At 47.0% G+C, this 24,707-nt stretch overlaps 2 protein-coding genes across 3 annotated transcripts in view; one reads left to right on the top strand and one right to left on the bottom strand.

Annotated features, from left to right (window-relative positions):
- Nfatc3 (nuclear factor of activated T cells 3) overlaps window positions 1-15,024 on the top strand; it is a 91,551-nt gene extending 76,527 nt beyond the window's left edge. Inside the window, exons 10-11 of one of the 2 annotated variants that reach the window (XM_052728080.1) lie at window positions 339-442; window positions 12,326-12,438. In XM_052728080.1, the coding sequence (XP_052584040.1) occupies window positions 339-439 (101 nt within the window). In that variant the 3' untranslated portion in view covers window positions 440-442; window positions 12,326-12,438. Of the gene's footprint in view, window positions 1-338; window positions 443-12,325 lie in introns of both variants that reach the window. The other variant, XM_052728079.1, reaches the window with a different exon arrangement.
- Window positions 15,025-15,144: 120 nt separating this feature from the next.
- Window positions 15,145-23,294, bottom strand: Esrp2 (epithelial splicing regulatory protein 2). Its single transcript, XM_052728081.1, has 15 exons — window positions 21,041-23,294; window positions 20,823-20,951; window positions 19,301-19,414; window positions 19,076-19,190; window positions 18,674-18,772; window positions 18,404-18,458; window positions 18,224-18,361; window positions 18,019-18,151; window positions 17,897-17,939; window positions 17,471-17,772; window positions 17,178-17,390; window positions 16,875-17,073; window positions 16,560-16,746; window positions 16,146-16,311; window positions 15,145-16,065 (listed from the first exon to the last, which is right to left on the bottom strand). Exons 1-15 carry the CDS (start codon window positions 21,236-21,238, stop codon window positions 15,976-15,978), a joined length of 2,181 nt encoding a protein of 726 aa, XP_052584041.1. The 5' UTR covers window positions 21,239-23,294; the 3' UTR covers window positions 15,145-15,975.
- Between the last annotated feature and the right edge of the window lie 1,413 nt (window positions 23,295-24,707).

The following is a 24,707-nucleotide window of genomic DNA, read 5'->3' as shown; positions in this document are numbered from 1 at the left end:
AGATGAATCTCTTGATTCGAGGCCAGCCTGGTCTACAGAGCGAGTTCCAGGATAGCCAAGGCTACACAGAGAAACTCTATCTAGAAAAACAAAAAGCCATACTTGTAACTCATTTAAAAGCATTACCTTTTTAACTAAATTTTCTGGATTCCCAGTATTGGATTGTCTAGTAAAATGTGAGAAGCCATTATATGTAAAAGTAATTGATAAGAAAAGGAGAATTAAATTCCTCTACTGTTAGGGAATGAAACAAAACAGAAAACAATGCTGGGCAGTGTAGTGGATTTTCACCCTCTGGTTTGTTCCATTCAGTAGTGATGTTGTCTTCTCTGACACAGACCAGTTTATGTCTGACTTGGAACACCAGCCATCAGGTTCAACAGAGAAATGGCCTAATCACAATGAGCTCTCATGTCCAGTTCCTTTTTGGAGAATCTAGAGGGTGAGTGTTGATTGAAATGCGTCATTGTTCTTATGCCCTAGTCTGGTATTTGCATGTCGTGGCTGGATTTGCATGTGCTACAAAGGAGGGGTATGCACAGGCATCTTCTTGGTAGGCCCATTCATTGTCATTGTAGGTACACTTTGACTATAAGATTCTGCTTTGAAAATCCAACCACGCTAAGGCTCTCACACCTGAACTTAAATTTTTTGTCTAGTTTTAAGGAGAGGCAAGTATTTAATTAGATTTGTTAGAACAAAGGAGACTTCCAATATATAAATCTTACAGCTTGGGTACTGAATAAGTTTGGTTGCTATCTGGTGAAATAACTCAGTGGGTAAAGGTACCTGTCTCCAAGGCTAACCTGAGTTCAACCCCTAGGACTCCTGAGGAAGAAGAGAACTGACTCCCTCAAATTGTCCACTGATCTCCACGAGTGCACTGTGGCATGAGCACACAGGCATGGGTGTGCATGAGTGGGCATGTGCACACGCATACACAATAAGTACAATTTTTAAAAAATAAAGTTTGGAGCCGGGTGGTGGTGGCACATGCCTTTAATCCCAACACTCAGGAGGCAGAGCCAGGTGGATCTCTGTGAGTTGGCGGCCAGCCTGGTCTACAGAGTAAGATCCAGGACAGGCACCAAAACTACACGGAAAAACCCTGTCTCAAAAAACCAAATAACTGTGAGTTCGAGGCCAGCCTGGGCTACCAAGTGAGTTCCAGAAAAAGGCGCAAAGCTACACAGAGAAACCCTGTCTCGAAAAAAACCAAAAAAACAAAAACAAAAAACAAATAACAATAATAATAATAAGTTTGGTTACTGATCAGGTGTTTTAAGCCTACACACTTGTGATCAAATACTAGTATACAGTATTTAATACAGTATTTAATACAGTATTTAATAGAAGTAAAACAGAAGATTGTGTCCTTGTGATCCTTGATCCTTCTTTACACCCGCCTTTGTGCTCCTGTAGTTCATCTGTTGCTCCACTTGGAAGAAAAGAAAGCCATCAAGTAGAACATAGTTTCCGTAAGAATAGGACCACGACCTTTGGTTCTGAACCTCAACAGCTGTCTAGAAAGTCTTCCCTCACTGTTAGATCAGCTCCTTTTTCAGATTCTTTTAAAGACACTTAAAGTATGTAGGTGCACATGGTGGTGAATGCCCATGTTCCTAGCTGCTCAGGAGGCTGAAGCAGGAGGATCTCAAGTTCAAGGACAGACTGGGAACTTGAATGAGAGTGTCTCAGAACTGTGTTTCATTTGTTGTTGTCGATGTCTTTGTCATCTCCTCCTCTCTCTGTGCAGCCCTGACTGTCCTGGAACTCATTTTGTAGACCAGGCTGGCCTTGAACTCAGAGATCTGCACCATTACCACTTCTACCCGGTTTTCTTTTTCTTCTTGTACAGTCTCTCTATATAGCCCTGGCTGTCCTGGAACTTGCTATTTGGACCAGGCTGTCCTGGAACTCAGAGATCTGACTGTCTCCTAGTACTGGGATTAAGGCATGTGCCTCCAAGCCCCACCCACAAAAGAAAATTATTATAGAGTGCTTTGTCTAGCATGTAGAGAAGTCCTGGGTTCAACTCAGTTTTGGGGAGAGGGGAAGCATGTGATAGAAATTATAAATATGTAGATTCCAATTACCTAGATGGCATTTGAATTTGATTTTAAGATTAATTATGTTTCCTTTATGTATATGGGTATTTTGCCTGCATGTATGTCTTGTGTACTACATGTTTCAGTGTCCTCAAAGGCCAGAAGAGTGCATTTGAGCCTGTGGAACTAGAGTTACAGATTGTTGTCAGCTGCCATGAATTTTGCCATAGAAAGCAAGATTAATACTCAGTATTTTAAAAACTTTTTGGAAGTTTTCTTTTTGGTTTTTTGTTGTTGTTGTTTTATGACTGTTTGGTCTGCATGTATGTTTATCATATGTGTGCCTGGTGCCTGTAGAAACCAGAAGAGGGAATTGGGTTTCCTGGAACTGGAGTTACAGATGGTTTTGAGCCACCACATGGGTGCTGGGAGTGGAACCTGTGTCCTCTAAAAGAACAGTCTATGCTCTTAATTCCTGAGCCATCTCTTCAGTCCCAGTATTTTAGGAGTTTGAGACCTCCTGATTATCAGATAGGATATTAGAACCCTGGATTTCTGGCTTCTTTCAAACTTTGGGCCTATTCTGGGCCACATAATTCTTATCTAAGTAGGATAGGAATAATGTGTTAACTGGAGGGAGAAGTATGTGTCTTAGTTAGGGTTACTATTACTGTGATGAAACACCATGGCCAAAAGCAACTTGGGAAAGAGAGGTTTTATTTCACTCACAATTCCATAAAATGGTTCATCATCAAAAGCAGTGAGAGCAGACAGGAACGTAAGCTGGGCAGGAACCTGGCTGGAGGCAGAAGCTGATGCAGAGGCCATGGAGGAGTGCTGCTTGCTGGTTTGCTCCCTATAGCTTTCTCAACCTGCTTTCTTACAGAACCCAGGACTAATAGCCCAGGGTTGGCACCACCCATAACAAACTGGGTCCTCCCCCATCATTTACTACTTATAAAAATGCCCTACAGGCTTGCCTGCAGCCTGATTTTATCGAAGCATTTTCTCAAATGAGAAAATGGAATATTGTCTCAAATGACTCTCATTTGTGTCAAATTGACATAAAATTAGCTAGCCCAATACAGAAAACTCTATAGAGAATTGTAACCAGACGACTCAAAATAGTTTTGTGTTGGGAGTGGTTGGTGTGTCTTTAAACCTAGCCAGCACTAGGAAGGCAACAGGTAGATGGATGGATCTCTGTGAGTTCAAGGTTAAGGTTGGTCTACATAGTGATTTCCAGTTCTAGTGTTTAACCCAATGTTCTTCCTGTATGTAGAACAGCAGTTTGTCATTAGTGATGTTCATCACTAATGTTGGTTTAAAAAAAAAAAGGTGTAGTGCCAGGCAATGGTGGCACATGCCTTTAATTCCATCACTCGGGAGGCAGAGGCAGGCGGATCTCTGTGAATTTCAGACCAGCCTGGTCTACAGAGTGAGTTCCAGGAAAGTCTCCAAAGGTACACAGAGAAACCCTGTCTCAAAAAACCAAAAAAAAAAAAAAAAAAAAAAAAAGTATGTGTAGTTAGTAGAAGGTAAAACAGAGCAAAGATGACTCCTTCAGATGCTAAACTGTGGTCTGGAAAAATGGCTCAGCAGTTAAGAGCCCTTGTTGCTCTTCCAGAGGACCTGGGTTTAATTCCCTGCACCCACATAATGGTTTACAACCATCTGTAACCCTGTTCTGACCTCCTCAGGTACCAGGCACCACACATGTGGTACACAGATATACATACAGGAAAACACTCATAGAGGATATAATTTTCTTTAAAAATGTTAAGCTGAAAGAATTAGATATAGAGGGGAATGTGGGATCTAATGTTTTATTTGCCCTTTTTTTTGTGTATGAGGGGGAGATGCTGTCCTACCCAGATTAAATACAGAGAAGGAAGGATACAGGAGGGGAGATGATCGTGATTAATGGAAAGTAAAGAACATTGATAGAGTGAGGTCTTGCAAAGGATTGAAAGTGCATATATTGAGATGAGTAATAGCGATTTATAACTTTAGAGCTGAGGTTTAGCACAAAGAGGTACCATATTTGGGGCTCATCAGTAGACTAGACTAGTAAAAGGTAAATTGATTCTTCTATGGGGCCAGGAATGTGGCTCAGTTATAGAGTGCTTATCTAGCATGCAGGAGCTCTGAGTATGCGCCATAGCAGGGGTGTGGGGAAACTTCTCAGTGTTATGCCTTAACCCAAATTGAAAAGAAGTATTTGTTTTTCAAATTTCAGTTTTCGCTGATAGGAAAGGGTACAGGCCAATACTTAATATTCTTTCAAATACCTGTGTAGTGTCTCAGCTTGAGATTTAAACAGACTTTTTTTTTTTTATAAGACCTATTTTACATTGTACATAAGAGGTTTCTTAAAAGGAAAAGTCTTAACTGAAATTCACTCCATAGACCAGGCTGACCTGGAACTCAGAGATCCACCTGCCTCTGCCTTCCTAGTGCTGGAATTAAAGGCGTATGCCATCACAGCTCGGCCAAAATGAAATCTTAACCATTAATATTATATCTCCCTTAATTGATTATTTTTAAAAAATGTAGCAATTTTCCTTTACCTAGTGTTAGACCCCCTAAATGTAAAAGGTAAAGGTTATCTTCTGATCATTGTGCATATTTTCAATATATTCTGTGCTTGGAAGCTTTATAGAGTTCAAGGTAATTTTTAAATTTTATTAGGCACCTCTGTTCTCTACCAGCTACAATACTCAGGGGAACAGGCCCTGCACCTTGCTTGTGCAACACAATAGAGCCAATCTTGTTGGCAGAGGTGTGGGTGAGCCAGCCCAGAGAAGTTGTGAGCATGGGAGAGATGCCCCCATTACTCATTTGTCATGGGCAGCATGGGCAGGGGAGAGATTCTCCTCCTTCCCCCGAATCGACACCTGAGGCAGGTTGGACTGGTCCTGAGACCATAAGAGCAGAACTGTCCCTGGCCCTCATTGACTGCAGCAGTCCTGAGAGTGTCCCCTATGCTGCCCCTGGGCAACACAGTAGAGCTGGCCCTAAAGGTGTAGGTGTGGGAGAACTGGCCCCGCCCCTTGCTCATGGATACCAGGGTGAACTATCCAGGGCAATGCAGAAGAGCTCACCCTAATGATGAGAACATGGCAGAGCTGGTGGGCTGACTAACCCTGCAACTACCCAGGCCCAGAAATAGGGTTATGTGTTGGCCCACCCCATCTTCTGGAGCATGTGAAGGGACTGGTCCTACAGACCCAAAGCTGCAGGATTTCTACAACATAGAGCAACAGCAGAATAACCAAGAGCAGCTTCAGCGAGGGCCCAGCATCGATAGCGTAACAGAAACCAGAGGCCTCGGACCAGAACCAATGACTCTTTGCAATGAACACTTGCAGGTAAAGATATATGGACAAAAAAGTTTATTTCGTGACTCACTGTGTTACACTAGAGCTTCCATGATGAGATTGATTTTTCCTTCTCTTTTTTTTCCCCCTCAAATTTTATTTTATTTTGGCAGGGAGGTTGCAAGGGCAGAGGGTAGATACAAACAGTTGGGGAAATGAATGGGATGGAGATACCTGATGTGAAAAACACAAATAATAAATACAAAGAAAATTTTAAAATTATATTAAGACTAGGGACGTGGCTCAAGTATAAACATGAACTTGAGTGTCTACTAGGTAAGAAGAGAACTGACCAACTATGGGTCTGGGGATAGACCTACACTTAGAGTTCTAACTGCTTGGGGTATGAGGCAGGAAAGTACTTGAAAGGTAGAGGCAGAAGGATCAGTTGCATAGCAAGATTGAGACTGCCTAGGGCTATAGGAGACCCTGTCTCAAACAACAGAAAAGTAAAAACGAAAAAGAAAGAATGAAAATTCAAAATATTGAGAAAGCTTAAGCTGAGTATCTGCTTAAGATACCTACATAATGGGTTGGGGATTTAGCTCAGTGGTAGAGCGCTTGCCTAGCAAGTGCAAAGCCCTGGGTTCGATCCTCAGCTAAAAAATAAAAAAAGATACCTACATAATTCATAATTCAAGGCATGGTGGCACACAACTTTAATGTCAGCACTCTGAAGGCAGAAGGCGGATCTCTATGAGTTCAGGTCAGCCTGGTCTACATAGCAAGTTCTAGGACAACCAGGGCTAAATAGACCTTGTCTTTAAAAAAAACAAACAAAAACCCCCCTACGTATTCTGTGTTGCCGTTATGGTATTGGGCTTAGTGTCTGTTTGGAGATGTGTTCTCACTGTGTAACTCTGCCTGGTCTAGAAGTAGAAGGTAGACCAGGCTGGCCTTGAATTTAGAGGTCTACCTGCCTTTACTTCTGAATGTCAGAACTTGGCCTTTATTTTTGTTAATACTTGCTAAACTAGCATAATTCAGAGCCTAAATTATAGTGGATTAATTACAGCAGAGGTTTCCCTCAGATCTCCTGGTAGTTAGTTAAAGATTGAGATTCCTTTTGATTTATTGTTTCTCTTTCCCCCAAACTTTGACTAAATCTTAGTCCACTGCAAGAAGTGGAGGGAAGGAAGAAAGAGAGAGGCCAAGCAGGTGACGAGGAAGATAAATAAACTCTCCCTTTTTGCTCACATTTCATTGGGGAAATTTCACTAGCTGCAAAGGTGAAAGCTGAGAAATGCAGTCTGAAACTGGCTAAAGAAACTTGAGGTCTGGAGAGATGGCTCAGAGATTAAGAGCACTAACTGCTCTTCCAGAGGTCCTGAGTTCAATTCCCAGCAACCACATGGTGGCTCACAACCATCTGTAATGAGATCTGGTGCCCTCTTCTGGCCTGCAGGGACAAATGCAGGCAGAACATTGTATGCATAATAAATAAATAAAATCTTTAAGAAAAAAGAAAAAGAAACTTGAAAGCAAAGAATGTTTTATCCTAGGTGTGACAGTGCACACTTTCAACCCCAGCATTTGGGAGGCAGAGGCAGGCAGATCTCTGTAAATTGGGGGCCAGCCTGGTACATATTGAATTCCAGGACACCTAGGGCTACACAATGAGACTCTGTCTCAAACAAACAAAAAATTATACAGACAGCAGAAAAATCCAGATGCCTGCTAAATATTTGAGAACTTCTTTCTGTCTTTAGCTTGAGAAGGCACATTGACCAGATTTTAGTAAGTTAACAAAAAGTTTTTGAGACAGGGTTTCTTGTGGTAGCCCAAGCTGTCCTTTAACTCCTGATCTTCCCACTTCTAGCTCCCCAGTACTGGCAGATACTCTTACTGTAAATTCAGTATTTCATGCATTTGGTTTAGATGGTATTCTTTTCTTTTTTTTTTTTTTTTGGATAGGGTTTCTCTGTGTAGCTTTGCGCCTTTCCTGGAACTTGCTTTGTAGACCAGTCTGGCCTCGAACTCACAGAGATCCGCCTGCCTCTGCCTCCTGAGTGCTGGGATTAAAGGTGTGCGCCACCACCGCCCGGCCTAGATGGTATTCTTATAACTTAATAGATAATCTAAAAATCAATTTTAGGAAAACTGTTATTAGATAATAGTTATTTATAAAATAAGTTACTTATTAAAAAGTGATACTAACTAAATTTCATATCCATTTAAAATAATTTATACGCCATTCCTTTATTTCTAAATTTCAAGTAAAAGTGAGAAAGTGACTGTATATAGCCTCCATCTTATGAAGAAAGCAACATCTCCATAAAATTGGTTATCCAGGCAAGATATAATTATGCCTTTAATTGTGGAGTTCAGGATAAAGAAGAAAACATGAGCTCTGGTGACTCTTCATTGTAGCTTCAAGAAATAAATATAGAGGATGGGTTTCATTTTGGGGGGCGGGTTTTTTGTTTTTTGGGGTTTTTTTTGTTTTTTGAGACAGGATCTCTATATGTATCCCTGGCTATTCTAGAACTTCCCTTGTATACCAAGTTGGCCTCATAGAGATCCTCTTGCCGTGCTGGGATTAAAGATATGCACTACTTTATTTGGCCTTAATAGAGTCCCTTTTTTTTTTCCTTTAAGACAGGATAACTCTGTCGTAGACCAGGCCAACCTAGAGCTCACAGAGCTCCACCAGTCTCTGCCTCTGTTGGGATTAAAGGTGTGTACCACCATGCCCAGCCTTCTAAATAAAGTCTTGATAGGACCCCAAATCCATTATAAAAATGAAAGACCCCTTGAGTCAATCTTTAGCATCATCCTGGCTGGAAACAGGAGGGAAAAAAGGCTCCGGAGGTAGAGGCAGGAGGATCTCTGTAAATTCGAGGCTAGCCTGGTCTACATAGCTAGTTCCAGAACATCCAGGACTACATAGAGAGACCCTGCTCAAAACCAAACCAAACCAAAGACCTCCTGAGTTTTTGTATACTTATCAATATACAAAAGATATGCCTTAGTCACCTTGTTCCTGTTCATCAAGTTTTGAGAGGGTTTTGTTGTTGTTTTTCTTTTGTTTTCTATTTATCAATGCTTGTGAAATACAACTTTGTGCATGAGAAATAGCTCTAAAGGAGAGGCCTGTTGCTACATGACAGCTTATTCTGTTGTGTAAGACATTTCAGTGCACTGCTAATTTGAACATTTCCTAAACAACATTTGTTGTTGCGATTACTGTTTTGTTTTGCTTCGGTAACAGCAGATAGTGCTGATGGTTTTCACTTCTCTTGTGCTGGCACAGACAAATTCAGGTGTTGGGAGTTAAGGGCTGTGGCTGCTGAAAGTGGGCCAGATGCTGTGACCTACATAATCTATTGGCGCTAGTTAGTATTGAGGACTGTTGACTCTTTACTTTGGGCTTTTAGTTTACTCTTTTTTTTTTTTTTTTTTTAAGATTTATTTATTTATTATGTATACAGTATTCTGCCTGCATGTATCCCTGCAGGCCAGAAGAGGGCGCCAGATCTCATTACAGATGGTTGTGAGCCTCCATATGGTTGCTGGGAATTGAACTCAGGACCTTTGGAAGAGCAAGCAGTGCTCTTAATCTCTGAGCCATCTCTCCAGCCCACTCAGTTTTGGTTTTGGTTTTTCGAGACAGGGTTTCTCTGTGTAGCTTTGCGCCTTTCCTAGAACTCACTTTGTAGACCAGGCTGGCCTCGAACTCACAGAGATCCGCCTGCCTCTGCCTCCTGAGTGCTGGGATTAAAGGTGTGCGCCACCACCGCCGGGTTAGTTTACTCTTTAAAGGGTTAGTTAACTCTTTAAAGGGAAGAAAATAGCCAGGCATGGTATCAACACACCCTTAAGGTGGGAGCTGGTGGATATCTGAATTCAAGGCCAGCCTTGTCTACATAATGAGACCCTGTCTCGATAAATAAAGTTAATAAAAGGAGGAACTGGGCATGGTAGCACACACCTTTAATTCCAGCATTCAGGAGGATCTCTGGGTTCAAGGCAAGCTTGGTCTATATAAGAGTTCCAGGACAGCCAGGGATAGAGACCTGTCTCAAAAAAACAAACAAAAACAAGCCCAGGGTGGTGGCACACACCTTTAATCCCGCTACCTGGGAGGCAGAAATGGGTGGATCTCTGAGTTTGAGGTTAGCCTGATTTACAGATCAAGTTCCAGAAATGCCAAGGCTACACAACCAAGGCTATAACCCTGTCTTAACCCCCCTCAAAAAAAAAGGAAAGAAAGAAAGAAAGAAAGAAAGAAAGAAAGAAAGAAAGAAAGAAAGAAAGAAAGAAAGAAAGAAAATGGTACATTAGGATATAAGCATATCTTTTCTTTTATCTGAAATTGGCAGAAACATTTAAAGCATCTCATATACTTGATGAACTATGATATAAATAAGTGATGAATACATACATTCAAAATGAAGTGTCAATTGAAGTTGCATCTGGGTATGGTAGCACATCCCTATAAATCTCAACACTCCGGAGGCAGGGCTGCAGGCCTACTTGGGCTACATAACAAATATCTGACTGTTCAGGACTATGTTGCAAGAACTTCTTATCTCTGAAAGAAAGAAAAATATTATACCCGGGCAGTGGTGGTGCACGCCTTTAATCCCAGCATTCAGGAGGCAGAGCCAGGCGGATCTCTGTGAGGTCGAGGCCAGCTTGGTCTACAGAGTGAGATCCAAGACAGGCACCAAAACTACACAGAGAAACCCTGTCTTGAAAACCATTAAAAAAAAAAAAAAGAAAGGAAGGAAGGAAGAAAGAAAGAAAAAGAAAAAAATATTACAAGTATTAGTGGGCTTTTTTAAAAGTGGAAATGAGTAAAAAAAAAAAAAAGCCGGGCGGTGGTGGCGCACGCCTTTAATCCCAGCACTCGGGAGGCAGAGTCAGGCGGATCTCTGTGAGTTCGAGGCCAGCCTGGGCTACCAAGTGAGTTCCAGGAAAGGCGCAAAGCTACACAGAGAAACCCTGTCTCGAAAAACCAAAAAAAAAAAAAAAAAAGTGGAAATGAGTATATGTGTGTTGAATGAACATATGTACAGGCAGGTGTATGTATGGAGACCAGAGTACATCAGGTGTTTGCTCTATCACTTTCCACCTTATTTTGAGACAGATCTTTCAGTAGGCAGGCAGCTAAGAAGCCCCAGAGATCACCATATGACTTTTGTTTTGTTTTGGTTTGGTTTTTTCAAGACAGGGTTTCTCCGTGTACCCTTGGCTGTCTTGGAACTCACTCTGTAGACCAGGTTAGACTTGGAACTCACAGAGATCCACCTGCCTCTACCTTCAGAGTGCTGGGATTAAAAGTGTTTGCCACCGCTGCCCGGCTGAAATACTTTTCTTTAAAAGTAAAATTATATAGAATGATATTTTTAAAGCCACCTGTACATATATACATACACTCACACATATATGAATGGAATCTTTGAATTTCTTAGATGATTTCTTTTATGTGCATGAGTGTTTTGCCTACATGTATATATGTATGTACACTCTGTGCATGCCTGGGGAAGCCAGAAAAGGGAACTGGAATTACAGTCAGTTATGAGTTGTCATGTGAGTGCTGGAAACCAAACTTGAGTCCTCTGTAAGAGCAGCAAGTGCTCTTAACTGCTAAACCATCTCCTCAGTCCCCATGAAAGGAATCTTTATTTGAAAAGAAAGAAAGGGTAGGTATGGTAGTAGATACCTATAATCCCAGCTTTTCTCTCTTTTTGTTTGTTTCTAGCGGGGAACAGTGTATCACTCAGTAGCCCAGCCTGGTCTGGAGTGCAATATGTAGCCAAGGCTGGGTTCCTGAGCACTGACTGGGGTTACTTACATGTGTGAGCCACCACACCCAGCTTTCTTTTTTTCTTTTATATGGAAGTTCTTGACATTTCCTCACAGACCACTGTGCTTTCTGAGCTGTTGGGCAAAAGCCTGCGATTAAAAAGGGCCACATGTATGCAGATGCCTCCACATAATAAAGGGTACATGTAGTAGGACAAGACAACAGAGTAGCCCCTCAAGCTTGGTGGTTCACTCTGGCTAAAACATTTCTTTCACTTTATATCATTAGGTGGCACTGTGGGAAATCAGAAGGAGAAACATTCCCAGAGGGATTCAAAGTAGGAAAAATTAGAGTTAAGGTGAACATTTACTTTTAAAGACTTTTGAAAATTTTTTTTAAAGTACCTATCAGCTCTGCTAGGAGCATGAGCCTTTGGAATGAGAATAAGAATGTTTCCTGTTGAGGTTGGAGAGATGACTCAGCAGTTAAGAGCACTTGCTGCAAAGCCTGAGGTGGTGGTGCAAGCATTTAATCCTAGCATTTGGGAGGTAGAGGCAGGTGACCTCTGAGTTCAAGGCCAGCCTGGTCTACAGAGAATGTAGAGGCAGGTGACTCTGAGTTCAAGGCCAGCCTGGTCTACAGAGTTCCAGGACAGCCAGGGCTATACAGAGAAACCATGTACTCCGTCTCGAAAAATGAAAGGGGGGGGGAGCACTTGCTGCTCTTGCTGAGGATCTGGGTTTGATTCCCAGCACCCACATGGTGGCTCACAGCCATCTAAAACCCCAGTTTGAGAGGATCCTGTGCTCTCGTGACATCCAAGGCACCAGGAGTGACAGTGCATGGTGCGCAGACATACATGCAGGCAAAACATTCATATACATAAAATAAAATAAATTTTAACAAAATTTTCCTGTTCTCAGTCATTTCTTTAAAAATCCAAACAGAATTGAGAGGGGGGAAAGTGGGGGGGTGGTCTGCAGCCACTTGAGGAATGATGCTTGTATCTTTATGCCATTCAGCTCTGGAGTAAGCTTCAAGTACAGCCTTTACCTTTTTACTCAAAGCCATTGCAAGGGAAATGTCTAAGAGGAAAACCTCCTACTCCTTTGAGGTCACTAACCACTCTTCTTTTTCTTTTTCAGTGAACGAGATAATTGGGAGAGACATGTCCCAGATTTCTGTTTCCCAAGGCCCAGAGGTGAGCAGAGACGCTCCTCTCCCACGTTCCAAGTCCCCAGATTTAGGAAGATCTGATGGGCTCTAACTGCAGCTTTGTGCCCACTACCTGCTTCTCTCTTGGACCGTGGGTTTCCAACCAGACTTCAGAACCTGTTCCAGGAGTTGGACTCACTGTGGGAAAAGCAGCATTCCTCCACCTCAAGCCTTGAGCAGATTTTGTAAAAGAACAGGAACAGCATAGGCTGTTTTAAGCTGTGGGAAAATGAGCTTTGCTTTTTTTTTTTTTTTTTTTTTTAAGTTAAATAGGATACTTTTATATGATGGGTGCTTTGAGTGTGAATGCAGCAGGCTCTCTATTTCAGAGGTGCTGCTCTTGCAGGTGACCTGGTTGCATAGCTAGGATTAGTAATTTGTACTGCTTTCTGGTCATTTGAAGAGCCCTTTAGTCTTGATGATATTTTTAAAGTAAGAAATTTTGATAAAACCTCCCAGAGGCAGACAAAAAAAAATATACTTAGTCCACACTTACACCTCAAAAACTTAGCATGCATCCTGAAGCCTTTCATAGATTCATAGGAAATAAAGCCAAATGTAGCTTATACTCTTTATAAAAAGTACAATGTTAGGTAAATCGAGAAGAGACCATTCCATCATTGAAGTGTTGGAATATGAATACATTCCAGAGCATAAGTCTTTTTGTAACTTTAGATAGTCATCAAGCAGCCTCTCCATTAGCTCCACATTCAAGCTGTTTTCTTCCCTCAGGACCTGGGGTAAAATGATCATTTGTAAGGTGAATTTCAAAGGTAGGGTTTTAGCTTGGGTAGTTATTTTCTACCTAACTTTTCAAGTGGGAGCATCTGCCTTGAGTCTGTAGTCTTTGAAGCCAATCTCCTTGAAGTCAGGCCGGCAGTGTCGTCGGGAGCTAAACATGAATGAGCTGTGTACTAGGAGAGGCAGAGAAAATGCAGGATCCAGATGAGAAGGCTTTAAGATTCACAATGGCATAGAAGGCTTATCTCCTATTCTGTTTACAGCCTGCAATGATTCTGTCCCCTGTGTCCTGACTGAATGACCTAAAAACCAGGCTTTTCTCAAAAGGCTTTGAAGCACATCCAAAACTGAAGTGGTGTCATAGACCTGTCCTTCCACACCAAAGACACCTGGTGCTGCTGCTGGTTAGGCTTCTGTCCAAGGCAGGGGCCAGCAGAATCTCCAGCCTGCTGTCTACCAAAGGAGGTGCCCTAGTTGGGTACTGTTCCCAAACCCTGCCTTTACCCCTTCCCTTTTAAATTCCCTAAATTTGACAGTGTTTTCAAGTGAAATAATGTACTTTCATTTATTCAGGAAGCAAATTGAGTGCCCACAGGTGAGACACTGCTGCACTGGCTAACAACTTAATGCTGTTACTTTAGGGGATTGTGATCCTTGATGATAGGGCTTTCCTTACCAAGGCTGTATCAGGCCTAAGCAGGGTCTAGGCTGTTGCCCACCACCCCTAATGAGCAGGGTAGGAGATACTGATTCAGGATGAGGGAAATATGTGTTTGTTTTTAACATGATGCTTTAAATTTCTCCCCTCTAACTAGTTAGGAAACAGTCTGTCAGCAAATGCTCTGGCCATTCTTGGAGCTGGATATTTTCCAAATTTCTCTGAAAGTGAGTTTTGTATCAGTGAGTGTGGATAGTGAGATTTGCTTTAGGGCCTGTGGTTGGTAGCCCACAGCTTCATCTACAGGGCATTGACCTCTCAGGTGAATTTGCAGAGACTTGGCCAAATTTGCTTCCACCCTCTTTCCCCTGGGGTAGCTGCCTCATGTGGGGTCATTTGCATGACCCCTTGGGGGTGCTGCTTTGCTGCCTTCAAGAATAAAAGCCTCTATGATCCAGAGTTGCTATGCACCAAATTCTGATGCCTTTTAAATACCTTGATGCCTGTAGCATTAGAAATGCTTTCGTATTTAAAACAGTTAGATTTTAAATAGAGCTTTGTATTCTGTGTAACAGTTTTATATTAGCTTTGTATAAGCTTTCTTGGAAGAGTCATATTTTTTGGCTTTGTAGATAAAGACTTAAATTTTTGTGCAAAATAGTGATGGTAAAGCACACATCCATTGGACTATGCAAATTGATTTCTAGTAACAGCACTGAGCAACTGGGCATTTGCTAGCACACACCCTTTCCTCTCACCTGTACTAGACCTTGGGTTGAGGAATGGAGGAGCAGCCTTCTGTTTACTAGAGATGCAAGAAACATGGCTGAAAACATTAAAAAGAAATGTTTGGGTTCATATGTGGTGCTGCTGCCCTGGGTACAACCCACCACCACCACCCAGGACCAGCCAGTATCACCAGACCTCTGCTGGGCCTAGCTGAGGCCCAGTTTTTAATATGTAGGACACATGGTCACCTTGTTCTGTATCTGAACAAGGCTCAGATGGGCTCAAGTTGAAACCACGTGTTTTATAGAACGGATGTTTAAGTAAAGAAATTGGTTCTCAGTTATGTTTACAGCACTTGGAATTGTGTTTTCTTGTACATTTTGTATTTTAAAATCTTTTATAGGAGTGCAGTGCTCCTTACACAAACACAAAGGGAAGATGAGGCGGCAGTTGAGGCTCCTCCTCGGTTACAGTGCTGAAATAATAAACAGATGAACAGTCTCCTTGAAATCTGAGTCTTTATCCATCTGGGACTGCTGTGGAACCCTTTGGGCCAGAGTTAAGGGCTCTGTGGCTTCTTAAAAGTCCACTTGACCAGGAACTTTCATTCACTTTACGGAAAAGATAGAGTTCAAAATTCCTTCTGGGATGAGTTCTGCACCCATTAATGGATGCAAAGGACATACCACAGTGTTTGCTGGGCTCTGGACAACTGGTCTTCCAAGGTGTTGCAAGAAAACGTTGACAAAGTCCCATTTAAATTCATCCTGAGTTTGCAAGTGCTACCTGCCCTCTGGTGTTCTCTGGGGATATTGCAGAGCACAATCCAGAATAGCTTGGTGTTTTTGTAGTTTGTGGTAGGGATATAGCCTTGGCTGGCCTAGAACTGACTATGTAGACCAAACTGCCTCCTGAGTGCTGAGTTACAGGCGTGAACCATCACGTCCAGCTGCTGGTTTTGCCATCTGAAGTCCTTGGGTGTGGCTGGAGGGGACTTATTTGAGGCCACCCCTGGCACTTTGTTTCTGAGGTCCAGGTACCCTGAGGGTGGGTACTAACTTGCTGCCTTCCTGCCTCCTGGAAGGATATGGAGAGTAGAGAGTTGGGGTCTCGGGCTCAGGTGGACTCTTGATTTTCCCAAGAATCATAAATATCAACCTGGGCCTGCTGTGTACCCTTCAACTCTAGTATTTGAGGGCCAAGGACAGATCAAAGGCTTCCTGGGTGTCACACCATCAGGAATAGAGCAGCCTCATCACCCCAGCCCTGCCTGTAAGGTAGTCATCTTTAGGGTAAGCAGGCAGAGGAACAAGGGTATGTGGGAGGAAGGAGAATGGTGCCTTTGAGAGCTTGGACAAGCCAGAAAGAAGCCACTGGATTGAAGGTACTCTGCACTCAGAAAAGGCATGTTAGCGGAGGACATCAGCTCAGTCTGCTTCCTGGTTTCCTCTTCTACAAACACACCCACTCCTTGGGAGCTTGTAACACAGTGCGAGGTGGGTCACCAACAGACATCAGAGTGGTGTAGTCATCAGGGGCCAGCTGCAGAAGTGACACGGATTTAGGGGATGGAGCTCCAGGTTCAGCTAGACCCTCAAGCCCTCCCAACCACACAACCTCACCTGGTAGGCTTGGAAGACACTGAGGAGATCCTTCATACCAGCCGTATATGGGACCCCCTGCATTCGGACCAGGGCCCCTGGCTGTGACATCATTGAGGTGGGAGTAGAGGCCAAGGCAGTAGGAGGTGTGGTGAGGTAGCCCACAGTAGTGGGGGAGACTGGGGGACTAGGGTGGGAGAGACAGGAATTGAGTCACACATCCCACCTGTATCGTAGACCAAGACCATCCCCTCCTGCACCTCTACCTCTACAGTGATATCTCCAATCTGTCAGCCCACACCTGTAACTCCCTTGCCATCTCATCAAAATGAAGTCTGATTTCTAAGTGATCTTGGATTATCTGGGCCAGAAATCTATCAGGACCCTTCTAAATGGTGACAGCAAGTCTGTGAGGCAGTCCTAGAAGCAAGGTACCTGGGGTAGTAGGCTGTGTAGTTCATGTACAGTTGAGTGGCTGGCCCTGGGTAGTAGGCAAGAGGAGCAGGGGCAGCAGGTACCCTGGCAGCTGGAAGCAGTGCAGATGAAGGATATAGTGCAGTTGTCTCTGTGGGAATGAGGGCTGGGGTGGCTTGGAAGGTGGCATAGGTAGGTGGTGAGAGGCCTAGAGACAAGTAAAGAGCACATTTACAGAGAGCCCACAATTCCCCTGGATAGGGCAACTAGAATGGAAAGTGGTGGCTTGCAACACCTTGGCTCCCACATGCCTCCTCTAGCCCATGAAGCACTCACAGGGCAGTTTGCAGGGTGGGGGGGACATGCCACTGCGGCTCAAGGAACCCCCCATCAGCACACGGCTCATCTCCTCTGTGGAACAAGGGACGACTTCCACGTAGCGTTCTTTCATCACCTTCTTGTGGCAACGCTGGGCAGCAGCCAGAGCACGCTCCGATGACATCATCTGGATGAAGGCATCACCAGATGGCCGGCCCTGTGCACACCACCTTGTAAGCGGTTTGCCACATATAAAAACGCCTTACTCTTAACATAGCCTTTCCCGCCCTGTGCTGGTGCCCTTCCTAGCCGTAGTCTCACCTGCTGGTTGAGCACCATATGCACACCGTGAGGCCGAATGTCAGCTGCTGCTTCTCCTAGAAAACTCAGAATGTCTTCAATGGTGGCTGTGTAGGGCAGGCCTCGAAGGCGGACACAGTCCCTCCCGGCCCCTCCTGCCAGTGGGAAGGGCATGGGCAGCAGCGGAGCAGTCAGTGTGGGAAGGAGTGGGCTGGTTGCATAGCGGTTCAGGACCTAGTAAGAAAGGCAGCAGGTTTACCAGGCTATGTCGCCACCCAAGGCGCACTGAGACATAGGGAGCCTGGAGTGCTCACCTGCTGCACCTCAGCTGCAGTGCTCCTGAAGAGTTCGATGTATCGCTTACCCAGCATGCCCTTGTGCCTGCGCAGAGCAGCCTGTGCCTGTTCCTCACAGGCAAAGAGAGCAAAGGCATCTCCGGTTGGCCTGCCATCAGGGTGGCGCACAAAGAGCAGCCCATCAGCACCCCCAGACACTGGGCATTCTGGCCCCAGGAAGCCCAGAACATCTGTTGGCCCAGCTGAAAAAGGGAGTCCCCGTAGCCTCAGGATCACTTGATCTTCCCGGGACAGGAAACGGGCCACCTCTAGTGATGTGCCTAGGTTGGAAGAACAGGAGACACTTGCTGATTTAATCCTTGTAACATGCACCCACAGGGGACCCAAGAAGCAATGAGTGGTAGGGAAAGGGATAGATCAAGAGCCTTCTATGGGCACACTCACCCCCTGCGATCTTTACAAACTCCTCCCCTGTGGCTTTATATACCTGTGGGTATAGAAAGCAGCCCATAGGTCTCAGTCCTTACTCAGCTTTGCCCTGCTCCACTTCTAGCCCAAAGCCCCACCTCAATATAGCGGACACCCATGTGGTGCTTGTGTCTCTGCAGCGCTAGGTCCCGCTGCTCGCTGTCCACGAATCGGATGAGGGCCTCGCCATTTCTGCGGCCCTGGGCGTTGAGACAGAGTGCTACACCACCCCTGTGGAGCCAGTGTTGTTAGTGCCTCCTGGGTAGGCTTGCCCGCTTACCCCTCCCATCCTGCCACACCCACCTGGCAATGTTGAGCCCTTTGAAGAATCGAGCCACATCCTGGTCTGATGACTGCCAGGGCAACCCACGGGCCCGTACGACAGTCTCATTGTCCACCACATCAGCCTTGCTGCTGTGGGGGCAGGACACGGGATCAGAGCTGTCCAAATGTTGTCACCCCCACCCCTGCTCCCACACTCACCAAGGCCCCGTTTCATATTTCTGCTTTACCACCTCTGGCTTCGAAAACAACTGACCTGAGAGGAGATGGCATGGGGGTCAGCAGGGTCTGGTGGAGGAAGTCTCCCCACCAAGCTCTGCAAAAATAGGACAGGTGAGGGAATTGAGGAGGTCATAGAGGGGTTTCCACCTTGTGTTCTCTTAGAGAAGGTCACAAGTCTGCAAAAGGACTCCAAGGAATAGGCATTCACCCAACCCTGACAGTAGGTGACAAGCCGTGCAAGATTCTTACCATTGGGCCCTTCAAGTAGGTGGAGAATAACAGCTACCATGGTCTTAACTTCCCAGACCCCAAAGTCATCTTCTGTTGCATCTGTTTCTAGTCCCAAGTCTACAGGCAGAGAAGTGACAACTAGGGTCCAGGTTCATACACCCCACATCACCCCCAAACACCCGCAGAATCTTAGCAAACACTAGCTATGGCCCAGCTCACACATGCACCTACAGGCCTTCAGACCAAACACAGACATGCCCACATTCCAAATGTATCCCAGCATAGGTGCAGTCATGGGAACCCTAAAGGACAAGGCCAAAGACAAAGACCTGCCTACATTAGTATAACCCCTACAGCAGTGAGCACATGCTTGGACAGATTAGCCACCCCTCCACCTTAATTCTGCTGGGTCACAGGTACCCTGTGCCATGGTGCCCACTGTGAGGTCCCTGGTGGGGCAGGCGCTTGGGTGCTGCATATGGAACTCTCTTCGGAGATCGTAGAAGGAGAAGAAGGTGTCCGGGAGCACCAGGTTCTGGGAGCACATGGGAGTAGGGATGAAGAGGTGAACTAAGGTATCCTGCTCATTCCCACAACAACAGGGATCTTGCAAACCCAACCACCCATGTGCCCTTAATGGCATACCTTCCTGGAGGCCTCAGGGTGCAGAACCTGTCGCAACAGCTGCTGCCCATCAGTGCAGAGCACATAGGGGCCTCCGCCCAGCAGAGCCACATCCCTGCTCACCAGCTGTGAGAACTGGGGACAGGGAGTGGAGACTCAGACATAGATTCACAGCTAGGCAGGCTGAAACTGGGGGTAGGAGGAGGGAGGGACTCAGGCTGCAAAGCTGGTTCAGCAGGATGTTCAGCCCTACCCTGCCTGGGAAGTAGAAGGCCTTGCTCTATATCCCAGGCTCCTCCTAATCACCACCCTTGCCCTAGTCCACTGTCACCTCCTCTAGGCCAAATGAGAACAGTCACACATAACCCAAGCCCCCATCAAACACTCCAGGAGTCTGGAGTAAGGCCAGAGCAAACACCTGGTGGAGTGAGGCAAGCAGGTGGAGAGGGGCGGGGCAAAGCAGGTTAAACCTGTCCTGGACCAGGCACCAACCTCAGACAGGTGGGGGAGGCTCACACCTGCCCGAGGGCCAGAAGGCTCATGGTCAGTGGCAGCCCCGCCCCTTGGTCTGACCAACCCAGGAACGGAGAAACACCAAGGACAGAGCTTCATACTTGGACGCTAGCGGCCGCCTGAGCTTTGACCCACACCCTATCGACCAACTGGCACTGAACTGTTTGCTCATAGAGGGGGTAGCACTCTGAAGGCTGCCCAGCACGCTCCTGCCTTTCCCCTGCCAATTCTGTGACACTTTTCAGCCTAAGGCTGACAGCAAGGCACCCAGATTTTCTGCAGCACCCTCCCAGGTGAGCAATAGGTTAGGCCTGGAGCCCTTCTGCAACATGCTCAGATTGAGCATCTTTGTTTCCTCATTAAGAACCACAGGGTTGGAAGAGGAAAGATTCTATGCTTCTAAAGACCTTACACTCGTTATAACTCGGTCATGGGGTGAGTGCAGCAGTGCAGACAGAAAATGAGCAGTAAGACTAATTCCCACTTGACGGGGTCGGGGGAAGGGGAGCAGGACCCGAGGCCTTCACGCTCAGCAGGCGAGTAGCCCCCAGGTAGAGTACGGACAGCACCCACGCCTGGCTAGTCGGCTGGGACAGGCCTAAACCAGCAGCCCTCACCTAGCGGCGTCTGCCCCTGAGGCAGACACCGCCCGACGCCCCCGCTCCAGCCGCTCCCAAGAGAGCAGGCAGCAGGGACCAGTGATCCAGGGCCAAACTTGAGTTCCTTGACCCTATTTCTGAGTGGTCTGGACCTCGCTCCTCTGCTAGCGGGGGAGGGGGGCAGATGAAGGGACCTCAGGGGTGGATCCCTCAGCCGCTATTGTCACCCCCTCAACAGGAGTGGGTGCCTGTAAAGGTTGGAAAGTAAGGTGCCTCTGGGAATGGCCTAGCACGCGGTAGTCGCTCAGAAGTTTCAAACAAGACGCTGTCCTACTGTCTGCCAGGGAAGTCGCGGCGCTCACCCCGGCGAGGGAGCGCCTCGATCGCCTCGCTGCTCCACACCACCCACGCGGACCCCCAGGCTGGCTCACCTGCTGCAGCACCTTGTCCAGGGACTCCGCCCGCGCTAGGCTGTCTGCGCTGAGGCCGCTCGCCTCGCGGCACTGCGGACTCAGTGCAGCCGCCTCGCCGCGAACCAGCGACTTGTGCAGGGTCCCCACCTAAGAGCAGCAGGGATAGCCCGGTGAGCCGCTGTGCCTCGCCGGCCTTGAAGCGTCCTGCGGGGCCCCGCCACCTCTCTCCACCCTACCTGTCGGCTGCGCGGCTCCACCACTTGCCAAACTAGGAGGATTAAGTCGGTCTCGTCCGAGCCTAGGTCCGGCCCCAGCGCACCAGCAGTGGCCCCAAACAAAACGACCAGCGACTCGGGCCCGGGGCTGGGGTCGGTGGCGGAGTCTACTGCGGGATCTGGGCCCGGGGGTGGGGGCGGAGGCGGCGGTGGAGTCATGGCCGCAGAGGAAGGGGGCGCTCGGCCACACACACACACACACACACACACGCGGACCGACGAGGCGCACGCACGCACCGACCGACGGCAAACAGAGGAGCTTGGGCGGGATCCGGGGTGTTGGGGGCGGCACCTGCGGCGGGGCTGTTACAGTGGGAGCTGCAGAGACCCGCCCGCGGTGCCCTTTGGGGCTGGGCGGTGCGGCTGCTGGTCCCAGCCTACTCCGGCGAGATACCTGCCGCCCCGAGGACCACGTGATCGGGGCGGCCCCGGGAACCTCGGGGGAGGGCCAGAACCCTGGCCAGGAGGCGAGCACTCACTTTAGCCTTGGCGTGTGCTCGGCGGCTGGAGCCCTGCGGGACTCCTGGGACGAACTCCTTCTGTCTCCTGCTTCCTCTCCAGCAGGCAATGGGTCCTCCGCAAAAGAACGTTCAGAATCAGAGGCCTTTTCCATTCCGCGAGGGTCATGCGGAACCCGTGGAAGCCAAAAGGAGTCAATCTATGGGCTGTAGAGGGGTCACGACGTCCGGCTTGGGGGTTAATGGAAGTCACAAAGGGTCAAAACCCGACAGTGAGCGCTACCACGTATCCACTGGAGGATCGGTTGGGGAATGGGAGGGCGGCAAAGATCAAGGGTTCTTAGAGCTGTGGGCGGTCACTAGAGATCACAGGGAAGAACGTGCCCGTACAGGTGTTAGAGTCCGCCTTGGGCTGCGTCGGCCAAGTGCCGGCAGTGCAAAGCACAGTCACTGTGGACGCGAGGGCTCAAGCCTTGATGCCAGGGAAGGAGCACCTTTCCTCAAACCCTAGAGAGCTGCATCCTAAGCAAAGCTAAACCAGCTAAATGATCGGCGCCTGGAGACTCAGCCTACCTACCCCACTTGGGGGTGGCCTGCCTGTTTCCGTCTTTTCTTGGACGATAGATGTACGATCTGGAGATTGAAAGCACTCCGGCAGGTACCGGCTAGCGGTGAGCTGTGTACGCGCGCACGCAGGCTACAGTCTGCATCCCAACCCAATTCAGACTAGTCCCATCCGCCCCATGGAGTTTGGTGAGACTCCTTTACTGTTGTTTCCAGGCCGCCCTGCGCGCTCGGGATAGTTTTCCTTCTACTCGACTGTAACTAGTAATCTGGCGGGAGGAAAGACCTACAGCCTGGAGATGCAGGATACCAAAACCAAGGCTGAAGAAGAACCTCGTGTGTTTAGAAAAGCGGGGCGCTATATATGAGTCTTGGATAAAAAGCAGCCCAGAACCCGGGCGCATCCCCAACTCATGCCCAAGGAAGGAGTGCGGAGCCAGGGAACCTATAACGGGTAGTGCGCCTCCCGGGTTTTCCCACACAGTAGCGCAGGAACACAGTAAACAGATATAGTGGAAGGTGGTTGGTGGGCGAACCTTGCAATCCCTATCCGAGCGGCCCACCGGGAGCCAGCCTTCTAAGCCCCGCCCCCGACGATAAACCTGGAATGTCAAATATTTGCTCAAGGAACCTAGTGAAACCTTGAGGTAAAGCCCCTCCCTTTCCGGAGCGCGCCTGCCCTGCGTCAGTTCAGACTTTCCAGTAGGACACTCCCTTCCAACTAGTTCCTTCTAGCCGCCATCCGCCACGCCTCGTCCTGGTTATTTAAACTTCAAGGCCTGAAACGCTACAGGCTCCAGTTTAATGGGGCACAGCCCCGGCGTCGCTTCAGGGCGCTCGCGGTATAGCCGTGAAGTCTCTACCCACAACCTCCCAACAGGGCTTCCCGCTTCGTTCAACTTGTAGACCTTGCTCCCGATTCTCCAAAGACCTTCGACTGTGGGATCCCTGACTGTCCTGAGCCCACTGGAAAGAAGCGTCAGTGCCCAGATTCCCACTAGGTGAAGCACAGTACTTACGGACAGACTGGGTGGTTCCTCTCAACTCTGGTGCGCTCATCCGGCCATTCTCCATAGTAAAACTGTTCCAGACCCTCAAAGTCTTTGATTTTTATTTGTTTGATCATATTTATTTGTGCTTGTGTGTAGGTGCGTGCGTGCCACAGCGCTTGTGTGGAGGTCAGAGGACAACTAGTATGAATTGGTTCTCTCCTTCCACGAAATAGATCCTGGGCATGGAACTGAAATAAGCCATCTTAGCACAACTGTTGTTTTTTTTAAAAAAATAATTTATTTAACTTTATCTTGTGTGCATTGGCGTGAAGGTGTCAGATGCCCTGGAACTGGAGTTACAGTTGTGACCTGCCATGTGAGTGCTGGAAACTGAATCCAGCTCCAACTGTTTTGTTTTTTGAGACCAACTCTCTTATACCCATGCACTAACTAAATAGCAGAGGATGATCTTGCAAATATGATTTTCCTCCCTTCACCTCCCAAGTGCTTGGGAGCCCAGCCAGAAGTACCTCTGCACAAAAAAGGCAGAGGCTGGAGGATAGCTGCAAAGATCCAAGCTAGCTTGGACTGTTTTGCAAGTTCCAGGTCATAAATCAACAAATAAAGCCAATAAGATTAGTAGCTGAGTGTGGGCTTGCAATCACCATACCCAAGAGGCTAGGACAGGAGTTCCAGGACACCCTGAGCTACATAAAATAACTAATTTTAAAAATTGGTTATTTAGCCAGGCAGTGGTGGCTGCTCATGCCTTTAATCCCAACGCTTGGGAGGCAGAGGCAGGCGGATCTCTGAGTTTGAGTCCAGTTTGGTCTATAGAATGAGATTCAGGACAGCGAGGACTACACAGAGAAACCCTGTCTCAAAAAAACAAACAAAAATTATTTATAGCCAAGTGTGGTATGGTAGTGCATGCCTAAATCCCAGTAGTGATTGGTGGATCTCTGTGAGTTCAAGGCTAGCCTGGTCTAGGACAGCCCCAGGACAGCCAGAGCTACATAGAGAGACCCTGATTCAAAACAAACCAAATAATGATGCTTTCTAGATCACCCTATCATTTAATATCATTTAATAAAGACTACTTTGCACTCCTTACCCTCTCCCATGAAGCCAACTTATAACACTTTTTTTTTTTTTAATGAGAGAGTCTTGAGTGGGGCGTCGGTTGTGCAAGCCTTTAATCCGAGCACTCGGGAGGCAGTCAAGTCGGATCTCTGTGAGGCCAGTCTGGTCTACAGATCCAGGACAGGCACCAAAAATGCACCGAAAACCCTGTCTCAAAAAACCAAAAAATAAATAAATAAATAGAAAGAGAGAGTCTTGGGCCTGGGGAGATGGCTCAGCAGTTAAGAGCACTGGCTGCTCTTCCAGAGAATGTGGGTTCAATTTCCAACACCCACATGGCAGCCCATGTCTGTGACCCCAGTTCCAGAGTACCCAACACCTTCAGACATACATGCAGGCAAAACACTAATGCACATAAATAAATAAATAGTCTCACTATTGTAGCCCTTAGCTGGTTTGGAACTCACTCTGTAGACCAGGCTGGTCTCAGGCTCACAGAGATCTGCCTGCCTCTGTCTCCCCAGTGCTGGG

This window comes from Peromyscus californicus, unplaced genomic scaffold, assembly GCF_007827085.1.
Source record: "Peromyscus californicus insignis strain IS unplaced genomic scaffold, ASM782708v3 Scaffold_8__1_contigs__length_139910024, whole genome shotgun sequence".
In the NCBI taxonomy this organism is placed as follows: domain Eukaryota; kingdom Metazoa; phylum Chordata; class Mammalia; order Rodentia; family Cricetidae; genus Peromyscus; species Peromyscus californicus.
Note: the sequence above shows the minus strand (reverse complement) of the source record. Positions and strands in the feature narration are given on the sequence as shown.

Coding starts and splice junctions, on each gene's coding strand:
- Esrp2 (XM_052728081.1), bottom strand. CDS start 21,238: ATGACTCCACCGCCGCCTCCGCCCCCACCCCCGGGCCCAGATCCCGCA. Junction 19,415..20,822: donor TGGACAAGGTGCTGCAGCAG/GTGAGCCAGCCT, acceptor CCCTGTCCCCAG/TTCTCACAGCTGGTGAGCAG. Junction 18,773..19,075: donor AGTGGGCACCATGGCACAGG/GTACCTGTGACC, acceptor CTCTGCCTGTAG/ACTTGGGACTAGAAACAGAT.